Raw genomic sequence first — 26,646 nt, forward strand, 5'->3', positions numbered from 1 at the left:
AATCCCCTCTAAGCAGGGCCACATCTGCTGCTATCTTTCTATGGTGGTCTGCCATGAGTTCCCCTATAGCCTCCATAGTCACTGGGGTGGGTGCTTTCATGGGTGGCTGTGCCTGTACCAGCGTTTGTACCTGTATGGTCTCAGGCTGTGGGGGGTCCCCATCCTCTCCTTCAGAGGTCCCATCCGAAAAATCGGAGCATCCGCCATGCATGGCCGCCATGTGCGCTCCGGTTGCGGCCTGTGCTTGCCGCCACAGAGCTCCGATATCCATGCTTTGTCGGGGTTTATCGGCTTTCACCTTTTTCGTTTTTCGACCCATTGAGGTTGTGTGGGTCTCGATGGGTATCTGGAGCGGTGTTTTGATCTGTTTGCTCGTTTGTATAAGGGGTTTGTTGGCTCAATTGTCGGGAGCCCCGCTACCATGCGACCGTCCGCTTTGCCCGCTAAGCTCCGCCCCCGATACTCTGCACTGTTATGCCTTTTTGTTTCCTTCTATGTATATCATGACGTTTCATCCATCCTGAGGTATCCACCGTCTTAATGATATGCCTACAATCAATTTTGGTTTGTGAGTGTGAATAACTATTTGTATTTCCACTCCTTTTTTTTATTACAACAGTATTACGCTATGTCTCTCTCTGTTATTATTGTATTGTACATTTATCTTTTTTCCATATCGCTTTGAGGACCTGGAGGAGTCCTTATCTACAATACTTATAGTTCAAGGGTAATTGTTTAGATTTCTATCTATTACCCACTAAGTGTGTGTCTTATCCACCAGTGGGTGTTTCTGTACTTTGCACATTAGGTAATACAATTAGAATGGTTCTATATATTTTTAACATGCACGTTCAGTTTTCTCTAAGTGTGCTCTGCAATATTTTTTATAAATTTAATAAAAAAAATGTTTTAATTGGATCTGTTTCCTGTTATTGGAATAAGATTAAATGCCTGCTTTTTATCATTGTAGTGATAGTCTGCGCTGGCCAGTTTCTATCCAAGTACAGCAAAATGATTTGGTCAGGTGTTGTAGCTATCTCTTGCAGAGCATCAGAACTATTCTTTGCCAGAGTAAAAGCCAGTGTTATCACCAACCAAGCATTCTAACTGTATTCTGTTATCACTTGATTTGCAGCAAGAGGATTCCTGCTGATTTGTTCGGACCCCCACTGGAATCAGCCTTTGAAGGGCCAAAGTCTGAAGGTAAGTTAGATAGCCGCTTAATTTTTTTTTAAAGTTTGTTTGTATTTAGTTTTCTTACATCAGATCATTTTCCTATAATTTCATAGTAGAAGAATAAAAAAGCTCTTTCTCGCTATCTCTTGTTTATACCGAACTGATTAACACTGTCTTGGTACAATATCAGGAAGACTAATACTGACCTAGCATTCATGTGCTTTTAATTTTATTTTTTTGTTTATAACTGACAACATTTTATTAGTTTCATTAGATCAGTCGGAAATATGGGGAGCCTCTCAGATGGAACCCCCAGACCTAGAGTCACCAGAACAGTCACATCCTTTTCCTACCGGAAGTAAGTACAATGCAGATTTATGGTTTGCTGTCAATTATCCATCACCCACACATGAGAAAATATATAAAGGAATGAACAAATGGCTTTATTCATTGAGCCTGTTACATATATATATATATATATATATATATATATATATATATATATATATATATATATAAATCAGACCATCTACGGCAGAATTTTTTTTTTTTTTTTTTTAAATGTTACATTAGAGAAACCCTTTAAATTAGTATTTTTTTTAAACACCATGACTATATTTTAGTGACCTGAAGTGGTCATGGTGCCCGGAGTCGCCTTGAAATGCTGCACACATGCAGTTTAACCCCCTTGCTGCCAAATGTGTAACTCTATCTCCTACAGTGTCGTTGGGGTAATCATCAGCCAGGACTAGAGTTCCGGGCTGGGTAATGTCAATCATGTGCAAACTTCATGTCGGTCATTGGCTGATAGCGATGAGCTGAAGTGTCAGCAGACCACCGTGGAGCATTGGAGCACGGCGGGGACCCAGTTAAATGTGTGAAAACTGTTGATAAACGGTTTGCCCCATTATCGGGGAACCGAGGCAGTGTATTCTTAAAACCATAACCACTGCAGCGGGCTGTAGTAGTTATAGTGCTTGGAGCAACCTTTTAATTTCCTCTTGGTAATAGAGCGGTATGTCAAGGCTTTGCGCTTTGTTAGATTACCCTGTGATACAAAATACACCTTGTGAGCATTTATTTTAATTATTATTTTCATTTGCAATGTATTACTATATTTATTTTAAATCAACGCTTATGGTGCTGACAGATTAACATAGGGAGCTGATATTAGTTCCGCGGCATCTAAAGGCAGGAAAAGCCCACTTATCCAGAATGATATTTTGGTTGCATATTGAAGAAGGGGAAATATCCTCACAAAACATCCCAAGCTGAGTGGGCTTTAGGCAGCAGGGAAATCTTAATATTTTTGGTAAATCCACTTTCACAATGGTTTTAAAAAAAAAAAAAAAAAACACAGGAGGACTGCACCCAAAGAATCCTTGCATCATAACCACTGTGTTAAGCTATATTGGTTACTGCATTTGTAGTGTTATTTTTAACTGTGGGTAATTTTTGTCAGTCTCGCTAAGATTTTTAATAATGCATTCGTGCTCGCTCTCAGATCAAGTTCAGTTGATAACCGAAAAATACATTTTGCTATTAGCCTGCTTAATGGCAAGTTATTTTATAATACAAGTATTGAAAATGACACTAGTGCAACAGCTGTGCCAAAATAGAAGATTGATTGAAATATTACTTAAGAATCTTTGTGCAGAGTATAAACAATAGGATTTTTTATTGTTATTAATTGTTGTAAAGAGTTACTCCAAACACCATGGCCACTCAGTGATTTGATGTGGTCATGGTTTCTGTATGTGCAGCATTTTGCTATGAATCGCATATACGGAGTGTCACCTCTTTTCTGCTAGAGATGTAACTCCACCTCCAGCGGTGTCATTAGGGGATCATTAGCCCGTATCCAATTCTTTGGATTTTCCGGTGCACAGAATGTCATTCGTTGGTGGCTGAAAATGATCAGCCAATGTATAGCCAAGTTGATTGGCTCCTGCTTCTCTGCCGAAGCCCGATGTCGTCCCAGCCACAGTATAGGCACAGCATACAGAGGCAAACTATTACAAAAATAGTTTTACTAATTACCAGGTAATTGCAGCAGGGCACTCCAAGGATTGATTACCGCAGTGGTTACGGTGCTTGGAGTAGCTCTTTAAAGTAAGCTGCAGTCCTTTGCCATCCATTCTTGCCATAATTTATAATACACCAAAAAAAAAAAACAAGAATAAAAAAAATGGCATTAAAAGTAATTACAAAAATCTTTATGTACAACAAGCGCTGAGCCAAAATGAAAACGAAGTGATGTGGACACACTGGATAGTGACTACCGTAAAGTCGAACTTCCAGCATATGTTACACTAGACGAACACAGACCGGTTTTCTGCTAGAATGGAAGAGACCCCCTCTTCCCCCCCCTCCCCCTCTTCCCCCCCTCCCCCTCTTCCCCCCCTCCCCCTCTTCCCCCCCTCGCCCCTCTTCCCCCCCTCGCCCCTCTTCCCCCCCCTCGCCCCTCTCCCCCCCCCTCCCTACGGGCCGGGGGGCGAGGACACGCACGCAAAGAAACGGAACTGATAGAGGAGACACCACGGATAGACAGACTCAAACATGATACATAAGGCAAGGCGGACTAGGGGATGCAGATGTAAGACGGGGTGGGATCCCAGACACTCTGGCATGGGAGGGGGAAGACATCCTGAACCGTGGAATCAGAGCACACACAACAGAGGGACACCAATGAGGGGTAGACGATCAAAGGAAAGGGAACGGGAGACGCAGATCGACCAATACAGCCAGAGGTGCAAGCAGCCCCAAGAAACACTATGCTTTGCCTCTCCCCCCCCCCCCCCACCCTCTCCCATGACGAGGGTCACCCACCCTTAACACAAGAGACCCCTAATGAAAACCCCAAGACGACCGCTAAACCCGGGAATAGCACGAGCACTGGGAAGTCGGGGGTACGCCTAGCAAATCGTACACAATTTAGGACCCGTGGGTCTAATACCATTGAAACATGACTACGTATAGGTGTCTTGCATAAGACCGGAATATTTCTTTGCTCTTTATTACTTGGACCTGCGCGTCTGCAATGTTGGTTATACCTGTTGAAATACTTGACGACATCCACATCAAAGTATAGGTTGACAAAAGATAAAATATTGAAAAAGGGCCCATATGTAATAGGTCCCTATAACTGAAGCTACAATGGACCTGCGAGTCCACCTTGTTGATGGGCCTGCGTGCCCGCGATATAACTGTTATTCAAGCTTTATAGATAACACATAGACCTGCGAGTCTAAATGACTTATGCCTTTCTATTTTTGTCAAGGAAAAAATAAAAATCATATTTACAAAAAAAGAAAATGAAAACTAAGATCTTCATGTTTGACATAGCTCCATTAGTGATATATATCGAACTTAAAACTAGATTCTGTTATGTGAGTGCTACTTGCGTAGCAGCAATATGCGGAGCTAGGTGTCAGGGTGAAGCCCTCAGATTTGCACATTACTGGGGGATGGCACCAGTTTTATATTGGCACCGCTACAATACACTGTAGTGGTTATGGTGCTTAGTGTCCCTTTAAATTTGGGCCCTTTCTCGTGGTTCCCAAAATGTGCAAAGCTCAAGAGATCACTTTATGTAAACTTGAAGTTTGTAGAATTTATGATATCGGAAGGATTAAACATGAGCCTTGCCCCGGTAGATTATGTGAGTTTTTTTTAAACATGTCTCTGCAGTTATCAGTCCTTATCAGTCATTCTATCTCACTTTGCTATTACAGCTCCTCCGCCCATTCCACCGAAAAATATTCCGGCCACACCACCAAGAACGGCTTCACCGTTACCAGCAGGAGTAGGTGAGTCTTAGAAATATTTTCCAGGATCCTATTATACAGGACCACAGTTTGTGCATGACGCTTCCCAGGAAACTATATTGATGTTAGCTTTCTGAGAGTGAATAGGGCAAATGGATCCTGTCTGCTATAACAATGGATTTTATTTATTTCAATTTTTGCAGATTTTTTTAATGACCTCTGAAATACAGAGACCTGGTTTTAGCTTGACAACTGTATTCCCTGTGTATTGTGCTCATGTGCAGTCGTAATGTTTCTATATAAAGGTGTTTCATCATTACACAGCATATTATACAAATCTTTTACTTCCTAATTCTTTTGAAACCTGTCAGAAATACAGAAATGTATGGGATGCCACCTAATTCTAATACTTTGTGTCCTGCCCCTGTATTTCACTTTTCAAATTTTTGCAATAATGACTTGTAAAATATAGTTACATAGCAATCTTGGTTGGGAAAAAAATACTCAACACTTCATACAAATCACTGAAATTATAAGCATTTGTGTGCAGTGAGTCAGGAACAGGGGACCTTCTGATACTGTACCCTCTGCAGAGGGTATTGTTAAAGGGACACTATAGTCACCAGAACAACCACAGCTTAATGTTGTTGTTATGGTGAGTATAATCATTTTGTGCAGGCATTTTCTTTTGAGACAAAAGGCAGTGTTTACATTGCCCACTAGGGACACCTCCAGAGGCCACTTCTCAGATGGCCACTGGAGGTGCCGTTCAGCGTCTCTCTATGCTCTGCATGGAGACGCTGAATTTTCCTCATATTGATTCAATGCATCTCTATGAGCAGGTGCTGATTGGCCACGCTGGTGTTTTTCCCCGCCCCCATTCTGCCTTCTTGCCGATTTCAGCCAATCCAATTCTTTCACTATAGGAAAGCTTTGGATTGGCTAAAAAAATCATAAATTCTGATGGTCACCCAGAGGCAGATTGGTGACGGCAGACCTTGCAGTGCTGGGAGTAAGGTAAGTTTTAACCCCTTCTAATGGGGTTAAGGGCGGAACAAGCCACTTAAATGGTGGTTTTAACACTTTAGGGTCAGAAATACACATTTGGTGCTTTGAGTAACTCTTTATAAAGTACATTTTAACATTCTGTGAAGGAGCTGGAATCACGACGATGAATGGAGCTTATCTGTAAGCTGTCATCAGCTCCATTTACATTTTCTAATTTATGGAACATACTGAATTATATTTCCCATAAATCCCAGCTGAGCCGAGACATGCCCGGCTCCCAACGAAAGCAAAGGGAAGCTAACATTGGCTGAAAGAGGTCAGCTACCTACCTGGGCAGCACTTACTGTAGGAAGCAATCACAGTAATTTCAAAAGTGGGTATTTCTATTTCTTTGCATGTTTTAATGAATTATCTCTCTGTTCATTGCTTTAAACATGAGGATCACGTTTGTGTTGAATACAGAGGATTTGAGCAATCTTTAAACTGGTTGAAGATTTGATTACTGCAGACGTATTGTAGATCTGTAGTGATATTTAGAATAACAAGCATAAACTAAAACTTTGCTAAACTTTTATTTTCTCATATAACATTTATCCTCCAACTTGACCACTTTTTCAACCATCTATGTTTTTCTCAGAATCCATAGTAGATGATCAGGACGACACAGCTGAAGATGCACAACATCCATCAATAAATGACCTGGACAGCATTTTTGGCCCTGTGTTGTCCCCAAAGTCAGTGGCTGTTGATTCAGAAGATAAGTGGGTCACATTTGTAGAACCTTCTCCAGAAAGGGTTTCTCCAGAAGTCCCTACAAGAAGAACGGTTGAGTCTCCCCCAGCAGAACCAGAAATTCCCTGTGAATCCCCTGTGGTGGAAACTTCACGCAACATACCATCTCCACTCAATTTGGAGGAGATCCAGAAGAAAATCGCTGAGCAAAGTTTCGTCAAAGACGACATACTGGAGACTGCGGTTTCTCCAAAAGATTTTGGATTGGGGCAAAGAGCTACTCCACCCCCACCTCCACCACCTACATACAGAGCTGTGGTGTCTTCTCCTGGGCCTAGTGCTAGCAGTGCTGTTGGCTGTGCAAGTGGTAAGTCTTAGAGTGTTGAATTGTGGAGAATTGAAAATTGTTGGAAAAGTAGCTGAATTAGGGAATTTTCATATGCAGTTATTTTGGCTTAACTTTTTTGAAATTTTTTTTTGTAAATCTTTATTTATCTCGTGCATGGTAATAACATAGCAGATCCTACAATGCCCCAACAGCACATGCAGGTTCAAGATTAAACATAGCATAGAGAAACCTAACTGTTGATCAGTATTTTGATTAGACTGTACAATGTAAGAGTGGATATGGAGAGGAAAACAAGAATGAAACAGGACATTTTCTGAAAGGTATATTCGAGTAATAGACACATATGTAGCTAAAAATGTTAAGAGTTAGTAAGACATGCTTATGCCCAAGGTGTCATTGGATGGGTAAGTGCTTTTAGCCATGAAGCTGGGTGTTCAGACTGACAATTTAGTTATGGGAGATATAGCTTAGAGAAAAGAGAAGCTGGTCATAGGTAGGGCAATGCTTTGAATATAACAGACTTAGTGTCCAACTGGTTAACGTTAGAGCAGGGTAGTGATCACCACCGGAGTTTCTTTGGGAAAGTCACGCTGTCCCCCGGGCACAGCTCCAATGAGCTGCTAGTTGCGGTATGCTGTCTGGTCTGCTCGATCTCCATTGCTTGTGAATTTCCCGCCTCCGACCTGGTTGTGGCATGAGCGGAGTCTCGATGGGAGGAAGAGTCTTTAATGTACCACACCGCCAGCCCCAGGCTCTGCATGAGCCGACCGCTTGCGCCCTCGGTCCCGGTACCTTATATGGCTGGCAACAGGATTCCTGGAAAGTATGTTTCCTCCAGGTGTTGGGCTGCGGTTCTAGGGGCTCAAGGCCCAGGAAGGCTGTCGTGGCGACCAGGCCCAAGCTTTAGGTGCGGAGGCTGGACAATACAGGCATATTCTGTCAGGTGTTGGAGAAGCTCCAGCAGTAGTACCAGGAGTCGAGGAGAGGTGCCTCCAGACACAATACTTCTTGCGTGTAGCATGTGTTCATGCCCGATGTGGGTCTTGGGGCCACCATGTGCCCGGACGCAAAGCGTAGGGGGTGAATTGCTGAGCTTTTGTTCCCCCTCGGCGGGGCCGGAATAACCCCTTCGGCCTATGGGGGGAGACGGGGCCTATGAGGTGTGTCACACTTGTAGTCTGGCTGCCATGCTTGCAGACAGGGCAGCAGCTGTCTGCCCCGCTCCTCTCCTGATTTATGCCGCAGGCTCCGAAGTTTCGTACCGCATGGGCACCAAAGCTCCTGATCTCTGAGTATACGGTGTCGCCAACCTTCTCCTCTGCACGTCAGTGGAAAACTCTGTTCCGTTAGTATCGGTAAGTCCATGATTTTTTTCCTTTTAGGTTAGATTTAGCAGTAGCCTCGGTGACATGCGACCGGTCAGGCCCCGCCCCAGCTTTTTTTTTTTTTTTTAAATCTTTATTTCCCTACCATTCTCTGTTCAGTGAATAAACCTTATTGAGGTTTGTAAAACGCTACAGCTATGCTTGTGTTTACATTTATTGTGATCGTGTTTATTTGTCAATATACCAAATCCAAAAGCTCACTTCAATTAAAAAAAAAAACCTACATTATTGACACCACCCCACTCTCTACTTACATTCTTTCATTCTCCTATCATACTCCTTTCATTGGGTTTAAAATTAACCCAAGTACCTGAAGAAGCTTTGACTTTACCTTGCAGGATTCTTGTTCAATTCAGACTAGTGCAACTTCACTAAGCAGGCAGAGGATAACTGCTCGGAAAAAAACACTTACACATTGAAATCTTTAAAGCGACAATGTCACACATACACGCCTGCAAAATGAATATTTCATAAAGATGCAATATTTTATTAAATACTCCTATTGACTGTTTTGAAATTTATCTAAAAAATTCCAACCCAGTCAAGAGAGAGACTGCTTTGTCTCTACCGCCGTCTAGAAATGTCAATTATATCCCTGTCGTGACCAGTGAATTGTCTCTGTCTATGGAAGATCCTATGGTCTCACTGGATCCTCCATAGACCTCAGTGCTGTACTCTCGCACATGTGCTGCAAATTAGTACTTCCCAGACAAGGAAGTGATCAACCAATCAAGACACTATAATATTTATCTCTGGGACATTTCAAAGTGCTGCCATCATCCCATAAATTTTTCCTTTTTTTATGAAAGCTACTATTTCCAACTTCCAGAAATATTTGCTGTGCTTTCCTGATGATATAGAAACTGCATTATTGGAATAACACTGCTCATTGGGAGGTACAGAAAAGGAACTGAGAAAACACGCACCATCCTGTGGTGTCTTGTCCATAGGAGTACTTAGAGAAGCACCCCTACAGATTGGCATAATAAAACATAAATGCCGGTGTCTAAAAAATAAACTGCTGACATTGTTTCCAATAATGATAATGTGTCCCCAGTGCCAGCATTGTGTGTCTACTGATAATTGTTATTTGTTTTATTTTAGATTGATCGCATCACAAAAGTAACAGTGTAACTGTATAGATATAGAAAACATGGAGGTGGGGCAGAGGGAGCTAAGACACAGAATGATGCAAAATGTGTATTTATTTATTACTTGCAAAAGAAAAAAAAAAAGTAGCATTGAGCATGCAAAAATTGCAGGTAATACTTTGGGCAAAGAGCTATAGAATTCATAAAAGTTTTGTTTTGCCTGTTATATTTTATATACAGAAATACATGTTGATTTTTAAAGCTTTCTTTTCAATATTTGTTTAAGGTACTTCCTCTCCAGCCCGGCCTGCCACCCCTCTTGCTATCTGCAGTACAACTCCTCCACCACCTCCTCCCCGTCCACCTTCTCGACCAAAATTGCCTCCTGGAAAGCCTGGAGTAAGCGATGTGGTGGGTAAACTGCCAGCGGCAAAATACAATTAATTTCTACCAATTGAGTTCTATCAGATAACAGATTTGGGAAGCTATTAATGATTTTGTTGCTAGACCCTTTGATATATTTGATTAAAGTAATTTTTATCTACTGTATTGTCTACACAGGCAAACTATCTGATCTTGAATTATGAAAAATGTACACTTGCCATGTTGTAGCATCTGTTATAGGAATACTCAATTGCCCCAAAACATTTCTTTAAATCACGGTTAAGTAGATATACCCTTAATGAAAGCATACATCCATTTATTTATACATTTATTTCATTGAGGTTATATCTAAAAACAATTCCCCACTGATGAGATCATTCAGTAAACTGCATATGCTGCTGCCAGTGATCCTCCTCTAAGCACTGCATATCAGGCTGCTGCCAGTGATCCTCCTCTAAGCACTGCATATCAGGCTGCTGCCAGTGATCCTCCTCTAAGCACTGCATATCAGGCTGCTGCCAGTGATCCTCCTCTAAGCACTGCATATCAGGCTGCTGCCAGTGATCCCCCTCTAAGCACTGCGTATCAGGCTGCTGCCAGTGATCCTCCTCTAAGCACTGCATATCAGGCTGCTGCCAGAGATCCTCCTCTAAGCACTGCATATCAGGCTGCTGCCAGTGATCCTCCTCTAAGCACTGCATATCAGGCTGCAGCCAGTGATCCTCCTCTAAGCACTGCATATCAGGCTGCTGCCAGTGATCCTCCTCTAAGCACTGCATATCAGGCTGCTGCCAGTGATCCTCCTCTAAGCACTGCATATCAGGCTGCTGCCAGTGATCCTCCTCTAAGCACGGCGTATCAGGCTGCTGCCAGTGATCCTCCTCTAAGCACTGCATATCAGGCTGCTGCCAGTGATCCTCCTCTAAGCACTGCATATCAGGCTGCTGCCAGTGATCTGCCAGTGATCCTCCTCTAAGCACTGCATATCAGGATCCTGCCAGTGATCCTCCTCTAAGCACTGCATATCAGGCTGCTGCCAGTGATCCTCCTCTAAGCACTGCATATCAGGCTGCTGCCAGTGATCCTCCTCTAAGCACTGCATATCAGGCTGCTGCCAGTGATCCTCCTCTAAGCACTGCATATCAGGCTGCTGCCAGTGATCCTCCTCTAAGCACTGCATATCAGGCTGCTGCCAGTGATCCCCCTCTAAGCACTGCGTATCAGGCTGCTGCCAGTGATCCTCCTCTAAGCACTGCATATCAGGCTGCTGCCAGAGATCCTCCTCTAAGCACTGCATATCAGGCTGCTGCCAGTGATCCTCCTCTAAGCACTGCATATCAGGCTGCAGCCAGTGATCCTCCTCTAAGCACTGCATATCAGGCTGCTGCCAGTGATCCTCCTCTAAGCACTGCATATCAGGCTGCTGCCAGTGATCCTCCTCTAAGCACTGCATATCAGGCTGCTGCCAGTGATCCTCCTCTAAGCACGGCGTATCAGGCTGCTGCCAGTGATCCTCCTCTAAGCACTGCATATCAGGCTGCTGCCAGTGATCCTCCTCTAAGCACTGCATATCAGGCTGCTGCCAGTGATCTGCCAGTGATCCTCCTCTAAGCACTGCATATCAGGATCCTGCCAGTGATCCTCCTCTAAGCACTGCATATCAGGCTGCTGCCAGTGATCCTCCTCTAAGCACTGCATATCAGGCTGCTGCCAGTGATCCTCCTCTAAGCACTGCATATCAGGCTGCTGCCAGTGATCCTCCTCTAAGCACTGCATATCAGGCTGCTGCCAGTGATCCTCCTCTAAGCACTGCATATCAGGCTGCTGCCAGTGATCCTCCTCTAAGCACTGCATATCAGGCTCCCGCCAGTGATCCCCCTCTAAGCACTGCATATCAGGCTCCCGCCAGTGATCCCCCTCTAAGCACTGCATATCAGGCTCCCGCCAGTGATCCTCCTCTAAGCACTGCATATCAGGCTGCTGCCAGTGATCCTCCTCTAAGCACTGCATATCAGGCTGCTGCCAGTGATCCTCCTCTAAGCACTGCATATCAGGCTGCTGCCAGTGATCCTCCTCTAAGCACTGCATATCAGGCTGCTGCCAGTGATCCTCCTCTAAGCACTGCATATCAGGCTGCTGCCAGTGATCCTCCTCTAAGCACTGCATATCAGGCTGCTGCCAGTGATCCTCCTCTAAGCACTGCATATCAGGCTGCTGCCAGTGATCCTCCTCTAAGCACTGCATATCAGGCTGCTGCCAGTGATCCTCCTCTAAGCACTGCATATCAGGCTGCTGCCAGTGATCCTCCTCTAAGCAGTGCATATCAGGCTGCTGCCAGTGATCCTCCTCTAAGCAGTGCATATCAGGCTGCTGCCAGTGATCCTCCTCTAAGCACTGCATATCAGGCTGCTGCCAGTGATCCTCCTCTAAGCACTGCATATCAGGCTGCTGCCAGTGATCCTCCTCTAAGCACTGCATATCAGGCTGCTGCCAGTGATCCTCCTCTAAGCACTGCATATCAGGCTGCTGCCAGTGATCCTCCTCTAAGCACTGCATATCAGGCTGCTGCCAGTGATCCTCCTCTAAGCACTGCATATCAGGCTGCTGCCAGTGATCCTCCTCTAAGCACTGCATATCAGGCTGCTGCCAGTGATCCTCCTCTAAGCACTGCATATCAGGCTGCTGCCAGTGATCCTCCTCTAAGCACTGCATATCAGGCTGCCGCCAGTGATCCTCCTCTAAGCACTGCGTATCAAGCTGCCGCCAGCGATCCTCCTCTAAGCACTGCGTATCAAGCTGCCGCCTGTGATCCTCCTCTAAGCACTGCATATCAGGCTGCTGCCAGTGATCCTCCTCTAAGCACTGCATATCAGGCTGCTGCCAGTGATCCTCCTCTAAGCACTGCATATCAGGCTGCTGCCAGTGATCCTCCTCTAAGCACTGCATATCAGGCTGCTGCCAGTGATCCTCCTCTAAGCACTGCATATCAGGCTGCTGCCAGTGATCCTCCTCTAAGCACTGCATATCAGGCTGCTGCCAGTGATCCTCCTCTAAGCACTGCATATCAGGCTGCTGCCAGTGATCCTCCTCTAAGCACTGCATATCAGGCTGCTGCCAGTGATCCTCCTCTAAGCACTGCAGATCAGGCTGCTGCCAGTGATCTGCCAGTGATCCTCCTCTAAGCACTGCATATCAGGATCCTGCCAGTGATCCTCCTCTAAGCACTGCATATCAGGCTGCTGCCAGTGATCCTCCTCTAAGCACTGCATATCAGGCTGCTGCCAGTGATCCTCCTCTAAGCACTGCATATCAGGCTGTTACCAGCGATCCTCCTCTAAGCACTGCATATCAGGCTGCTGCCTGTGATCCTCCTCTAAGCACTGCATATCAGGCTGCTGCCAGTGATCCTCCTCTAAGCACTGCATATCAGGCTCCCGCCAGTGATCCCCCTCTAAGAACTGCGTATCAGACTGCTGCCTGTGATCCTCCTCTAAGCACTGCATATCAGGCTGCTGCCAGTGATCCTCCTCTAAGCACTGCATATCAGGCTCCCGCCAGTGATCCCCCTCTAAGCACTGCATATCAGGCTGCTGCCAGTGATCCCCCTCTAAGCACTGCATATCAGGCTGCTGCCAGTGATCCTCCTCTAAGCACTGCATATCAGGCTGCTGCCAGTGATCCTCCTCTAAGCACTGCATATCAGGCTGCTGCCAGTGATCCTCCTCTAAGCACTGCATATCAGGCTGCTGCCAGTGATCCTCCTCTAAGCACTGCATATCAGGCTGCTGCCAGTGATCCTCCTCTAAGCACTGCATATCAGGCTGCTGCCAGTGATCCTCCTCTAAGCACTGCATATCAGGCTGCTGCCAGTGATCCTCCTCTAAGCACTGCATATCAGGCTGCTGCCAGTGATCCTCCTCTAAGCACTGCATATCAGGCTGCTGCCAGTGATCCTCCTCTAAGCACTGCATATCAGGCTGCTGCCAGTGATCCTCCTCTAAGCACTGCATATCAGGCTGCTGCCAGTGATCCTCCTCTAAGCACTGCATATCAGGCTGCTGCCAGTGATCCTCCTCTAAGCACTGCATATCAGGCTGCTGCCAGTGATCCTCCTCTAAGCACTGCATATCAGGCTGCTGCCAGTGATCCTCCTCTAAGCACTGTGTATCAAGCTGCTGCCAGTGATCCTCCTCTAAGCACTGCATATCAGGCTGCTGGCAGTGATCCAGGCTGATAGGCCAATTGCTGTTTGTAAAATTCTCAGGTAACACAGGTGCTCAGAATGGATTGCAGTTAACCAGCTCCAAAAGCCCCATATCTTTTTAACCGAAGAGCTATGGCCATCATGATTTTGTGCAGTGCTGTATTTTAACATATGCTACAACATATCAAAAGTAGTTTTCATGATAGTTCCCCTTTAAAGCAAACCCAACAGCTCTTTCATTGTGCAAATATGGTTTGGCTTTGGTTTTGTCTTTAGAACCACTCGAAGTGCACGGAGAAGTAGATTAAAATGTTCTGGAGCAGAATTGTAAATCAGGTATTAAGAAAAAAAATTCTAGTTTAAAAAGAGGAATAATAATGCATTGGTTAAAGGACCTAATACTTCTTATGAACTGTCACTAACAAGCTGTCTCTATAATGCTTCTTGTCCTACAGTCAAGGCCGTTCAGTCCCCCAATCCACTCATCCAGCCCCCCTCCCATCGCTCCACTAGCTCGCGCTGAAAGCACCTCTTCGATTTCTTCTGCAACGTCTCTGAGTGCCGCCACCACACCAACTGTTGGTAAACGCTGCTTGTTTGTTTGTTTTCCTTCTGCTCTGATAGTATTTTATGTGCATTATAGTTTAGATATGCTAGACATGCTTGGTCTGCGCAGTTAGGGACAAACTGTAACATTCCATGGTTCAAAGTTTAAACAGTATGAGGCACATAACTATATGTTAATCCACCATTTCACATGCGCCTTAAAAGGAGATTGGATTGCAGGCTGTGGATACCGCCACCTTTTTTTAAATACACACAAGAAAACATTATTGCCTACTGTGTAGAATAGTTTGTTCTGAACTGAACATTGCAGTTGTTTACAATCTTCCATATTGGGGTGGTTTTATAGAATCCATTTATTACTCCGCTAAAAGAACCAAGAACAGCACGTCGGACTGAGTTTGGGGTGGTCCGTTTTCACCTCTCTGTCCGGATCACACACTATGCTGTTGAGTCCCAATGCTTAATCCTAACTGGTGCTGATAAAACCGTAGCACAATAGGCCGTGATAACATAATGTGGGAGTGAGCTTACGCTATCTCCATACTTGGCAACGACAGGGTGAAACAAGCTGGCATAGGCAGGGGTTCCACATCCCAATAAAATATAAACTGTACCTTTCTACACATTCCTCTGTGTTCTGAAACAAAGGTTCTATTTCTACTGCTCATTGAAGATACTTTCAGAGTGATAGTAATTTCAGATCTAATCGCGAAGGTTTTGGAAAACCAAATACAAATAGCCTGTTTATCCTTTGTAGACATTGCGCAATTACTAGTGTTTTACTACGGCATCAGTATCTCTTTTATGTATTTACTTCTTTTACATTTGGCTGAACTCTTTTTGCTATATTACATTTTTTTTTGCTATTTTCGTGTTCTTTTGCTTAAATAATATTTAGTTTTTTTTTTTAATTATTTTTGTATTTCGAATAACGTTATGTAGCTTTTTGCAAATGCTGGAATTTTTTTCCCCCCCCATCATCAAAATCATTGCCAATTGCTGAGCTGTCTGATTAAATAGTCTGGGGATCTATGAAATAAGGCACAAAATCATTTCAAACATCAAATAGAAAAATATCAACTGAACATGTTCCCGGGTTATAGTAAAGTATGTAACAAGAAATGGAAAACATATATTGTATACCTCCTGCTCCTTAGAATAAGGCAGAGGATAGATCGGTTTTACCTGCAATAATATGATAATTCTTCCCAGGGATTTATCCACTAAGTAATGAGTGTCGTAGAACCCACATATTTTGTACCCTAAAATGAGGCTATTTTGGTTGCAAATTGCAGCCAAGTTATCTGTTTTGTTTTTCTTGTTTTGTTTCTGGGATCCCAGATGGAGCTGTGCATATTCCTTTCCTCGATCTTTCATGTTTAATGGCCTGGTGATTTGGGATCTGAATGTTTAAAGTGTAGAGTTTGTCTCTTATAATTTGTGACGGACCTCCTGACTGATCCCACTCCGGGGTATCTGCCCTTCTAAATCTTAGCACAGCGTTACGTCCTTGGAGGACATTGTGTGTGATATGGGCTAGGATCTAGTGTGATCCTTGGTATGATCCAACGCTTGGAACTATGTGCTATTTATGTTTATTGATGCATACACCCAATAAATAGGTGGAATAACTTGTTAATAAACAAGTGGAAGGTGTAGGGAAAGGGTTTTCCTTACGGACTCTTTATATTGGTAAAGGCACTTTAAATCCTGTCCATTCTCATCCAGAATCATCTTGGAGGCAGAGCATGTAATATGGCCACTTCCTCTGACATATAGATTGATATTTTTTATGGTTATTTCGATCTATAGATAACACTATATTGGTTCGTTAATATTGAGCTGTAAAAGATTTGTTCCTTGGCATTTTGGTTAAAATATCTTTTTGACCTGTTCAAAACGGGCAATGTCACCTTAGCACTGGTTACATTATTTGTGGTTTTGAGTGAATAGAATGATGGCTGCGAACGGCCATTTCAGCTGAGAATAGCATGCGATCTGTTTCTCTTGTGCTGACGTTAATAAGAAAGTGGCATCATTCCCTAATTGTCCCAGTTTACACATCTGTTTTTGAATCTGGCTCCACATTTATTTGTTTTTTTCTTTCAATAAATGTAAAAATCTTTTAATTTTTTTATTTTTTTTTTTATTTACTTTGACCAACAGAATGATCAATTTTGCCTCCAGCCTCAAACGGTTTCTAAAGCTTTGCTGTCACTCTCCATTTGCCATGTTTTGTTATGATTTGTGTTGCTGTTTTATGCATGGCTTAGCCTTTTTTAATTTATCTTTTTATCGGTTTCATTCTATTTATTTTAATCGTGACTTCAGAAAGTGATTCATTAAGTGAGAAACAATATGCATCTGAACCACACTGTGAGACATCTGCAGTCACTTAATCATGGGGATCGTAAATGGAAATAGAACATGGGCCAGTTGGCAGTGATATGTCCAGCATATCCTCTGATAGCAGGTGGTATGGACAGTACTTTGATGACCAGGGTATATGGAAAGTGTGTTAATAGTAAGTTTGCAATCAGATAAACATGTCAGATGCCAGAGTGTGTGGCAGGGGCATTACTGGGGGGAAAGAAGGGGGAGGTCTAGAATTAACACCTCCAACTGCAGATTGTCCAATAACTCCTTCTGCTGTTTATCTGACTAATGCAATTTTAAAATTATGTAATTTAACATTCTAGAGGAAGAATTTTTTAATTTTAAATAAATACAGAGATTCTTCCCTCCCTTGGGCTGAAACCCTTGGTTGTTTTACCATCTACCCTCAACCCTGGTCTATGGCAAGCGTTCTGTCAGATGTAAGGGTTTATAGCAAGTGTAGTGTCACGTAGCTGAGGCTTGTGTTAGTGTGACGTAAGTTGGCAGGATTTAGGGTAAGGGTGCTGTCCTTTGGCAGGGTCTGTGGCAAGTGTACCATCTTATGGCTGGGTCTACGGCAAAGGAGTTCTCAGATGGTAGAGTGTAAGCCGAAACTACCACCATAGGGCAGGATCTAGTCAGGCGTACTGTCAGGAGGCAGGATCTAGTGCGGGCATACTATCAGGAGGCACGATCTAGTTCAGGCATACTGCCAGAAGGCGGGTTCTGGGGCAGACATTCTTGAGCATGGTAGAATCCATGGCAAATGTGCTGTCAGTTGGAACAGATAGTTGTAAGCTAGAGATGTAAATAAGTCTTTATCAGTTCAGTACATCCTCAAGGTTAGTCCTCTTGTACTATTGCAACTGTTTATGATCTGCAAATCCCAATGATCCTTTGGCAGATCAACTGGATTGACACCGGCTGCCATCTAACTATGGACGTTGCATATTCTGCACAGTTTATACATCACCCAGAGGCTACATTGTTTCCACCAATAGGAATGTAGCATGATCCTAAGAGCTTGGAAAGTCTCCTCCCATGACATTGCATGACTGTTTCTTCTTTGCTTTGACAAAAATAAGTTTCGACAAAATTTATTTGAAGTTCTTCTGTGGTTTTATTTTTTTGTTTGACCCTTGAAGACCCTCATCACGGCTGAAGGGCAGACAGTCGTTGGCATTAGACTTCTTACTTGGTCAAATGAACACATTTTAATGAATCCGACGTCTGCCCTCCAGCTGTCGAGGGCCAAAATAATACAAATGTTAATTTAAAACAAATGCATTAAAGTAGCAAGTTGGGCAAGGTGCTCTGTGTGCTTTCTGTAGTTGGTGTAGTTAAGTGTTTGTCTGTCGTGTGATCTAGTGTTTATTTTGACCCCTCCGCTGCCTGTAGATTGCAAACTTTCCTGGCAGCACCATATCCCAAGCCAATCACTGTAGTATTGTCCTGCTCTGACTCTGTGTCCTTCTCTCTCCCTTTCCTTTAATCCTCCCCACCCTGCTTCACCCCTGTCCACACAGAGAATGAACAGCCTTCCCTCATTTGGTTTGACAGAGGAAAATTTTATTTGACTTTTGAAGGTAAGTAGTGCATAGCATTCCAAAAAAACGACCTGCCCAGTTCCCATCTACCACCCCACAATTTTCCTGCCATTTGATTTCACCCCTTTACCGCTGCAGGGGTTAAGATTGCTTTGCAGTCACAGCACATGGGACCCTTTTGGCTGCTTAACCCTTTGAGTACTCAATGGGTGAGAAGTGCGCCCCTCTGCATGGCATTGCGCACTCCTCTTGCTCTCAAAAGGTTAACAAGGGGTCCAATGTCACATTACTGCTTCTCTTCCATACAGTAGTTTAGACCCATTATGGGATCCACTCCTCCAACCTTTTGGATTTGCCCATGGAATGCAGAACTCTGGTAGCAAAGGGTTAACAATCATTTTGTTTCTTTGTTTTTTTAATTGCTATGGTTACTTAATTACCACCAAGCAGAACAGCTTTAGGAGTACTGTAATTCTGTAAAAAAATAAATAAAAAAAGAAGTTATCATAGGTAGAATTGCGGCTAAAACCCACCGTTCCTCAATTTCTATTGGTCTTGGCTATTTGCAAAAATCAACTATGGCTATTCTCAGACTCTGTTACGAGTGTCCTTTAAGTAATACCTAACTGACAAAAAGAGGAGTTATCGATTTGGCCAAAATAGCTTTATAGAGCTGTTACTTTACATGGCCCTTTACATCTAACCGTCCCGGCCTTGCTATAGATTAGAGTAGTGATGGCTCTCCCTGGCACACCAGATCTACAGTTCGCATGGTTCTAATTCAGGGAAATGTGGTCAGTAATGTCAAGGGTGCCACGTTTAGTCGTCAGTGGATTAAGAGCTCATTTACTTTGGCAGACATAAATGAGAATTTGAGAAATTAAACAAAATGCAGAGCAAGATCATCAGAGTCCAAAGTGTTTAGGTTTTGTAGAAACTGGTAACTAGACACATCCCTTGTTCACTGAACCCGCAGCACTCCATACACAGTTTATGAACACACAGATTGCCGCTCTCCATACACAGTTTATGAACACACAGATTGCCGCTCTCCATACACAGTTTATGAACACACAGATCCCAGCTCTCCATACACAGTTTATGAACACACAGATTGCCGCTCTCCATACACAGTTTATGAACACACAGATTGCCGCTCTCCATACACAGTTTATGAACACACAGATCGCAGCTCTCCATACACAGTTTATGAACACACAGATCGCAGCTCTCCATACACAGTTTATGAACACACAGATCCCAGCTCTCCATACACAGTTTATGAACACACACATCCCAGCTCTCCATACACAGTTTATGAACACACAGATCCCAGCTCTCCATACACAGTTTATGAACACACAGATCCTAGCTCTCCATACAGTTTATGAACACACAGATTGCCGCTCTCCATACACAGTTTATGAACACACAGATCCCAGCTCTCCATACACAGTTTATGAACACACAGATCCCAGCTCTCCATACAGTTTATGAACACACAGATCGCAGCTCTCCATACACAGTTTATGAACACACAGATTGCCGCTCTCCATACACAGTTTATGAACACACAGATCGCAGCTCTCCATACACAGTTTATGAACACACAGATCGCAGCTCTCCATACACAGTTTATGAACACACAGATCCCAGCTCTCCATACACAGTTTATGAACACACAGATCGCCGCTCTCCATACACAGTTTATGAACACACACATCCCAGCTCTCCATACACAGTTTATAAACACACAGATCCCAGCTTTCCATACACACTTTATGAACACACACATCCCAGCTCTCCATACACAGTTTATGAACACACACATCCCAGCTCTCCATACACAGTTTATGAACACACACATCCCAGCTCTCCATACACAGTTTACGAACACACAGATCCCAGCTCTCCATACACAGTTTATGAACACACAGATCGCAGCTCTCCATACACAGTTTATGAACACACAGATCGCAGCTCTCCATACACAGTTTATGAACACAGATCGCAGCTCTCCATACACAGTTTATGAACACAGATCGCAGCTCTCCATACACAGTTTATGAACACAGATCGCAGCTCTCCATACACAGTTTATGAACACACAGATCCCAGCTCTCCATACACAGTTTATGAACACACAGATCCCAGCTCTCCATACACAGTTTATGAACACACAGATCCCAGCTCTCCATACACAGTTTATGAACACACAGATCCCAGCTCTCCATACACAGTTTATAAACACACAGATCCCAGCTCTCCATACACAGTTTATAAACACACAGATCCCAGCTCTCCATACACAGTTTATGAACACACAGATCCCAGCTCTCCATACACAGTTTATGAACACACAGATCGCAGCTCTCCATACACAGTTTATGAACACACAGATCGCAGCTCTCCATACACAGTTTATGAACACACAGATCCCAGCTCTCCATACACAGTTTATGAACACACACATCCCAGCTCTCCATACACAGTTTATGAACACACAGATCCCAGCTCTCCATACACAGTTTATGAACACACAGATCCCAGCTCTCCATACAGTTTATGAACACACAGATTGCCGCTCTCCATACACAGTTTATGAACACACAGATCCCAGCTCTCCATACACAGTTTATGAACACACAGATCCCAGCTCTCCATACAGTTTATGAACACACAGATCGCAGCTCTCCATACACAGTTTATGAACACACAGATTGCCGCTCTCCATACACAGTTTATGAACACACAGATCGCAGCTCTCCATACACAGTTTATGAACACACAGATCGCAGCTCTCCATACACAGTTTATGAACACACAGATCCCAGCTCTCCATACACAGTTTATGAACACACAGATCGCCGCTCTCCATACACAGTTTATGAACACACACATCCCAGCTCTCCATACACAGTTTATAAACACACAGATCCCAGCTTTCCATACACACTTTATGAACACACACATCCCAGCTCTCCATACACAGTTTATGAACACACACATCCCAGCTCTCCATACACAGTTTATGAACACACACATCCCAGCTCTCCATACACAGTTTATGAACACACACATCCCAGCTCTCCATACACAGTTTACGAACACACAGATCCCAGCTCTCCATACACAGTTTATGAACACACAGATCGCAGCTCTCCATACACAGTTTATGAACACACAGATCGCAGCTCTCCATACACAGTTTATGAACACAGATCGCAGCTCTCCATACACAGTTTATGAACACAGATCGCAGCTCTCCATACACAGTTTATGAACACAGATCGCAGCTCTCCATACACAGTTTATGAACACACAGATCCCAGCTCTCCATACACAGTTTATGAACACACAGATCCCAGCTCTCCATACACAGTTTATGAACACACAGATCCCAGCTCTCCATACACAGTTTATGAACACACAGATCCCAGCTCTCCATACACAGTTTATAAACACACAGATCCCAGCTCTCCATACACAGTTTATAAACACACAGATCCCAGCTCTCCATACACAGTTTATGAACACACAGATCCCAGCTCTCCATACACAGTTTATGAACACACAGATCCCAGCTCTCCATACACAGTTTATGAACACACAGATCCCAGCTCTCCATACACAGTTTATGAACACACAGATCCCAGCTCTCCATACACAGTTTATGAACACACAGATCCCAGCTCTCCATACACAGTTTATGAACACACACATCCCAGCTCTCCATACACCGTTTATGAGCACACAGATCCCAGCTCTCCATACACAGTTTATGAACACACAGATCCCAGCTCTCCATACACCGTTTATGAGCAGTTAATTTTCCTGAATATTTCTAAATATAATTGCCCAGTTTGTTGTTTTTTTTTTATCCAATATGTAACCAGTTTCAGTTAACAGAGTCAACCCTGTAGCTGTATGATTTTATTTTATTTTTTTACCAAACAGAATGTGTTTGTTTGTTTTCTTCCCACAGCGAAACATTTCTCCAGTTTTTAGCAAAGTGGAGAATGTTTTCATGCAGTGAAGGTTAAAAAAAAAAAAAAAAAAAATTGAGGAAAGGGATAGATGTTCCTTCAGTAGCTTAATGGTTTGTAGGGGTTAACAGGTAAGAGAAAATTTCACGCTGACATTTTTGGTCCATCACTGTTAACATGGCTTTTCCCTAAAGTGGGAATTCAAAATTAATTTCAAATTTAAGGTCAAAGTAGCCGAACTGGAAGCATAGCTGAATTAGAGAATATTTCCAATTCAGCTATTGATACCTTAAATTTGGAATTCTCACCTTTGTCAATAATCCTGTACGGAATAGACCCCCAGCAATTCTGGTTTGCAGCAATTTACAAAGGAAGAGGTATTTATTTTATTTTTTGTTCTCCATCAGGCTTGCAGTCTGTTGCAGCCATCCATTCTTTATAATATTGGAGCATTTTTATTTATATATTTTTAGTAATTACAGCATTCCATCTTGTTTCATCAGCTCAAAATGTGCTTGTTAATGGTTTTTTTTTTTAATATATTTTTTTCTGGGGGAGGAACCTGTAAGAGCTCTTTCTATAACAATGCAGCGTATTGTCACTGGAGAAAGATCGACCTTGAGAAAGGCAATGTGTTCTGAATAAGATGAGACTTTGAAAGCATAACACCCACACAAGCACAATGTTACAGTAAAGTCTATTAACCCTGAGCAAGCGTGATAGCTGGCAGCCAGACATGTAAAAGACTCGTGTCAAATTAAAACTGAACTAGCAGTGCGTAAAACGATAATGGGCTGCGTTTTGTTTTTTTAGGCGCAGTGTCAATGCAACCTTTTCATTAAAGCAGAATCCAAATTAAAACAATAAACACACTTTTTTGAAGCTAGTCCGGGGGATATGTTTTGTTTTGGTCAATGAAAGTATAGTGGTTTGGCAATGGGTATTATTCAAACTTTTTCAAAATTGACTACAACATTTTTTTTATTATACACCTGTGTCTCTGTATTCATCCTGTGCATTCTTTCCTGCGTCTTTGTTCCTCTCTCTCATATGGTATCTTTTTATCCATATATATCTCTGGGGAAAAGTGATAATTCTCCTTAAAAACGAGATGTACAGAAAGTACAATATGTGTACAGCTGTAATTGACAAAATCCCTATGGCCGTGCATAAAATTAGTCATCAAACAAATTGCAACATTTTGGTTTTCTTAAAGCAACCACAACTGTGTACTGATTACCTGCCGCATACACTGATCAGCCACAACATTAAAACCACATGCCTAATATCATACAGGTCCCCCACACGCTGCCCAAACTGCTCTGCATCACGCATCGTTTGGGCATGGACTCCACAAGACCTCTGAACATGTCCGGTGGTATCTGGCACCAAGACATTATCAGCAGATCCTTTAATTCCAGAAAGTTGTGAGGTGGAGGTCCATGTATCGCATTTGTTGTTCCAGTACATTTCACAGATGATTAATCATAGTGAGAATATGGAGGGCAATGCAGCACCTTGATCTCTTTATGTTCATCAAGCCATTCCTGAACATTGTTTGCAGTGTGCCTGGGTAAATTAACCTGCTGAAAGAGTCCACTGCCATCAGGGAACACGATTGCCAAGAAGGGGTGTACATGGTTTGCAACAGCATCTCTAGGTAGGTGGTATGTGTCAGAGTAACATCCACATGAATGCCAGAACCCAAGGGTTCACAGCAGAACATTGCCTAGAGCAGTGGTTCTCAACCTTCCTAATGCCGCGACCCTTTAATGCAGTTCCTCATGTTGTGGTGACCCCCAACCATAACATTATTTTCGTTGCTACTTCATAACTGTAATTTTGCTATTGTTATGAATCGTAATGTAAATATCTGATCTGCAGGATGTATTTTCATTGTTTTGAACATAAAGTATAGTGATTAATCACAAAAACAATATGTATTTATACTATACCACCATTTTACTGTGGAAAAATTGGGGGTACTGCTCTCTTTCCCTTCTTCTCTCTTTCCCTTTTTTCTTTGCTCTCTTTCCCTTTTTTCTTTGCTTTCCTTCCCATTTTATCTGCTACTCTTCCCCTTTGTTTTGCTCTCCTTCCCCTTTGTTTTGCTCTCCTTCCCCTTTGTTTTGCTCTCCTTCCCCTTTGTTTTGCTCTCCTTCCCTTTTCTTTGCTCTCCTTCCTTTTTTTTTTTGCTTTCCTTCTGCTCTCCTTCCCCTTTTCTCTGCTATCCTTCCCTTTTCTTTGCTCTCCTTCCCCTTTTCTTTGCTCTCCTTCCCCTTTTCTTTGCTATCCTTCCTTTTTTTTGCTTTCCTTCTGCTCTCTTTCCCTTTTCTCTGCTACCCTTCCCTTTTCTCTGCTACCCTTCCCTTTTCTCTGCTACCCTTCCCTTTTCTTTGCTCTCCTTCCCTTTTTCTTTGCTCTCCTTCCCTTTTTCTTTGCTCTCCTTCCCTTTTTCTTTGCTCTCCTTCCCTTTTCTTTGCTCTCCTTCCCTTTTTCTTTGCTCTCCTTCCCTTTTTCTTTGCTCTCCTTCCCTTTTTCTTTGCTCTCCTTCCCTTTTTCTTTGCTCTCCTTCCCTTTTTCTTTGCTCTCCTTCCCTTTTTCTTTGCTCTCCTTCCCTTTTTCTTTGCTCTCCTTCCCTTTTTCTTTGCTCTCCTTCCCCTTTTCTCTGCTTCTTTTCCCCTTTTTATTGCTCTCCTTCCCTTTTCTTCCTATTTTTCTTTGCTCTCCTTCCCATTTTCTTTGCTTTCCTTACCATTTTATCGACTACTCTTCCCCTTTTTTGCTCTCCTTTCCCTTTTCTCTGCTATCCTTCCCTTTTCTTTGCTCTCCTTCCCCTTTTCTCTGCTTCTTTTCCCCTTTTTATTGCTCTCCTTCCCTTTTCTTCCTATTTTTCTTTGCTCTCCTTCCCATTTTCTTTGCTTTCCTTACCATTTTATCGACTACTCTTCCCCTTTTTTGCTCTCCTTTCCCTTTTCTCTGCTATCCTTCCCTTTTCTTTGCTCTCCTTCCCCTTTTCTTTGCTCTCCTTTCCCTTTTCTTTGCTCTCCTTCCCCTTTTCTTTGCTCTCCTTCCTCTTTTCTTTGCTCTCCTTCCCCTTTTCTTTGCTCTCCTTCCCTTTTCTTTGCTTTCCTTCCCATTTTATCTGCTACTCTTCCCCCTTTTTTTTTTGCTCTTCTTCCCCTTTTCTCTGCTATCCTTCCCTTTTCTTTGCCCTCCTTCCCTTTTCTTTGCCCTCCTTCCCTTTTCTTTGCCCTCCTTCCCATTTTCTTTGCTCTCCTTCCCATTTTCTTTGCTCTCCTTCCCATTTTCTTTGCTCTCCTTCCCATTTTCTTTGCTCTCCTTCCCATTTTATCTGCTACTCTTCCCCTTTTTTTTGCTCTCCTTCCCATCTTTTTTGCTCTCCTTCCCCTTTTCTCTGCTATCCATCCATTTTCTTTGCTGCTCTTCCCATTTTATTTGCTCTCCTGCTGCTCTCCTTCCTCTTATCTGCTACTCTAATACCCCTTTTCTTTGCTCAACCTTCCTATTTCCTCTGCTCTTCTCCCCTTATCTCTGTTCTGCTTACCCTTTTCTCTCTTGTGCTCTGCTCACTTTCCTGCAGCAGCAGCTAGTCTTCTTTCTTCCTCTTCTCTTCTTCTTCTTGGTACCACCGGCGGGGGAATGCAGGGGGTTACGTTGCGTCATGACGTAATCGGAATGCGGATTGGTGGATTGCCAGGTCAGAAGGCGGAGCGGAGGGGACTCACTCCAGCATCATCATGAAACATGATGAAACGAACAGTAATCTACCGCGGATGCGATCGGGCGGCGAGAAAGGGGCTAAACAATTAAAAATTTTGACCGGGAAAGGCTGCTGACATATTTTATCACAGCAGCCTGCAGCTCTCTAATGATACGATTTAGGCGGCCGCGAGGCCCCCTTTAGCGCGAGAACCACTGGCCTAGAGCATAACACTGTCTCTGCCAGCCTGCCTACTGCCCATTGTGCATCCTGCTGCCATCTCATCCTCAGGAAATGATGCACACACACCCGGCCATCCACCTGATCTAAAAGAAAACGTGATTCATCAG

At 43.3% G+C, this 26,646-nt stretch overlaps 1 protein-coding gene across 1 annotated transcript in view; it reads left to right on the top strand.

Annotated features, from left to right (window-relative positions):
- Window positions 1–26,646, top strand: part of SGIP1 (SH3GL interacting endocytic adaptor 1) — a 126,275-nt gene that overhangs the window by 74,048 nt on the left and 25,581 nt on the right. The window contains exons 11-17 of the mRNA XM_063427887.1: window positions 1,136–1,203; window positions 1,442–1,534; window positions 4,911–4,985; window positions 6,589–7,050; window positions 9,795–9,919; window positions 14,552–14,678; window positions 18,566–18,625. Of these exons, the coding sequence (XP_063283957.1) occupies window positions 1,136–1,203; window positions 1,442–1,534; window positions 4,911–4,985; window positions 6,589–7,050; window positions 9,795–9,919; window positions 14,552–14,678; window positions 18,566–18,625 (1,010 nt within the window). The remainder of the gene's footprint in view (window positions 1–1,135; window positions 1,204–1,441; window positions 1,535–4,910; window positions 4,986–6,588; window positions 7,051–9,794; window positions 9,920–14,551; window positions 14,679–18,565; window positions 18,626–26,646) is intronic.

The sequence above is a fragment of the Pelobates fuscus genome, chromosome 7, assembly GCF_036172605.1.
Source record: "Pelobates fuscus isolate aPelFus1 chromosome 7, aPelFus1.pri, whole genome shotgun sequence".
Classification (NCBI taxonomy): domain Eukaryota; kingdom Metazoa; phylum Chordata; class Amphibia; order Anura; family Pelobatidae; genus Pelobates; species Pelobates fuscus.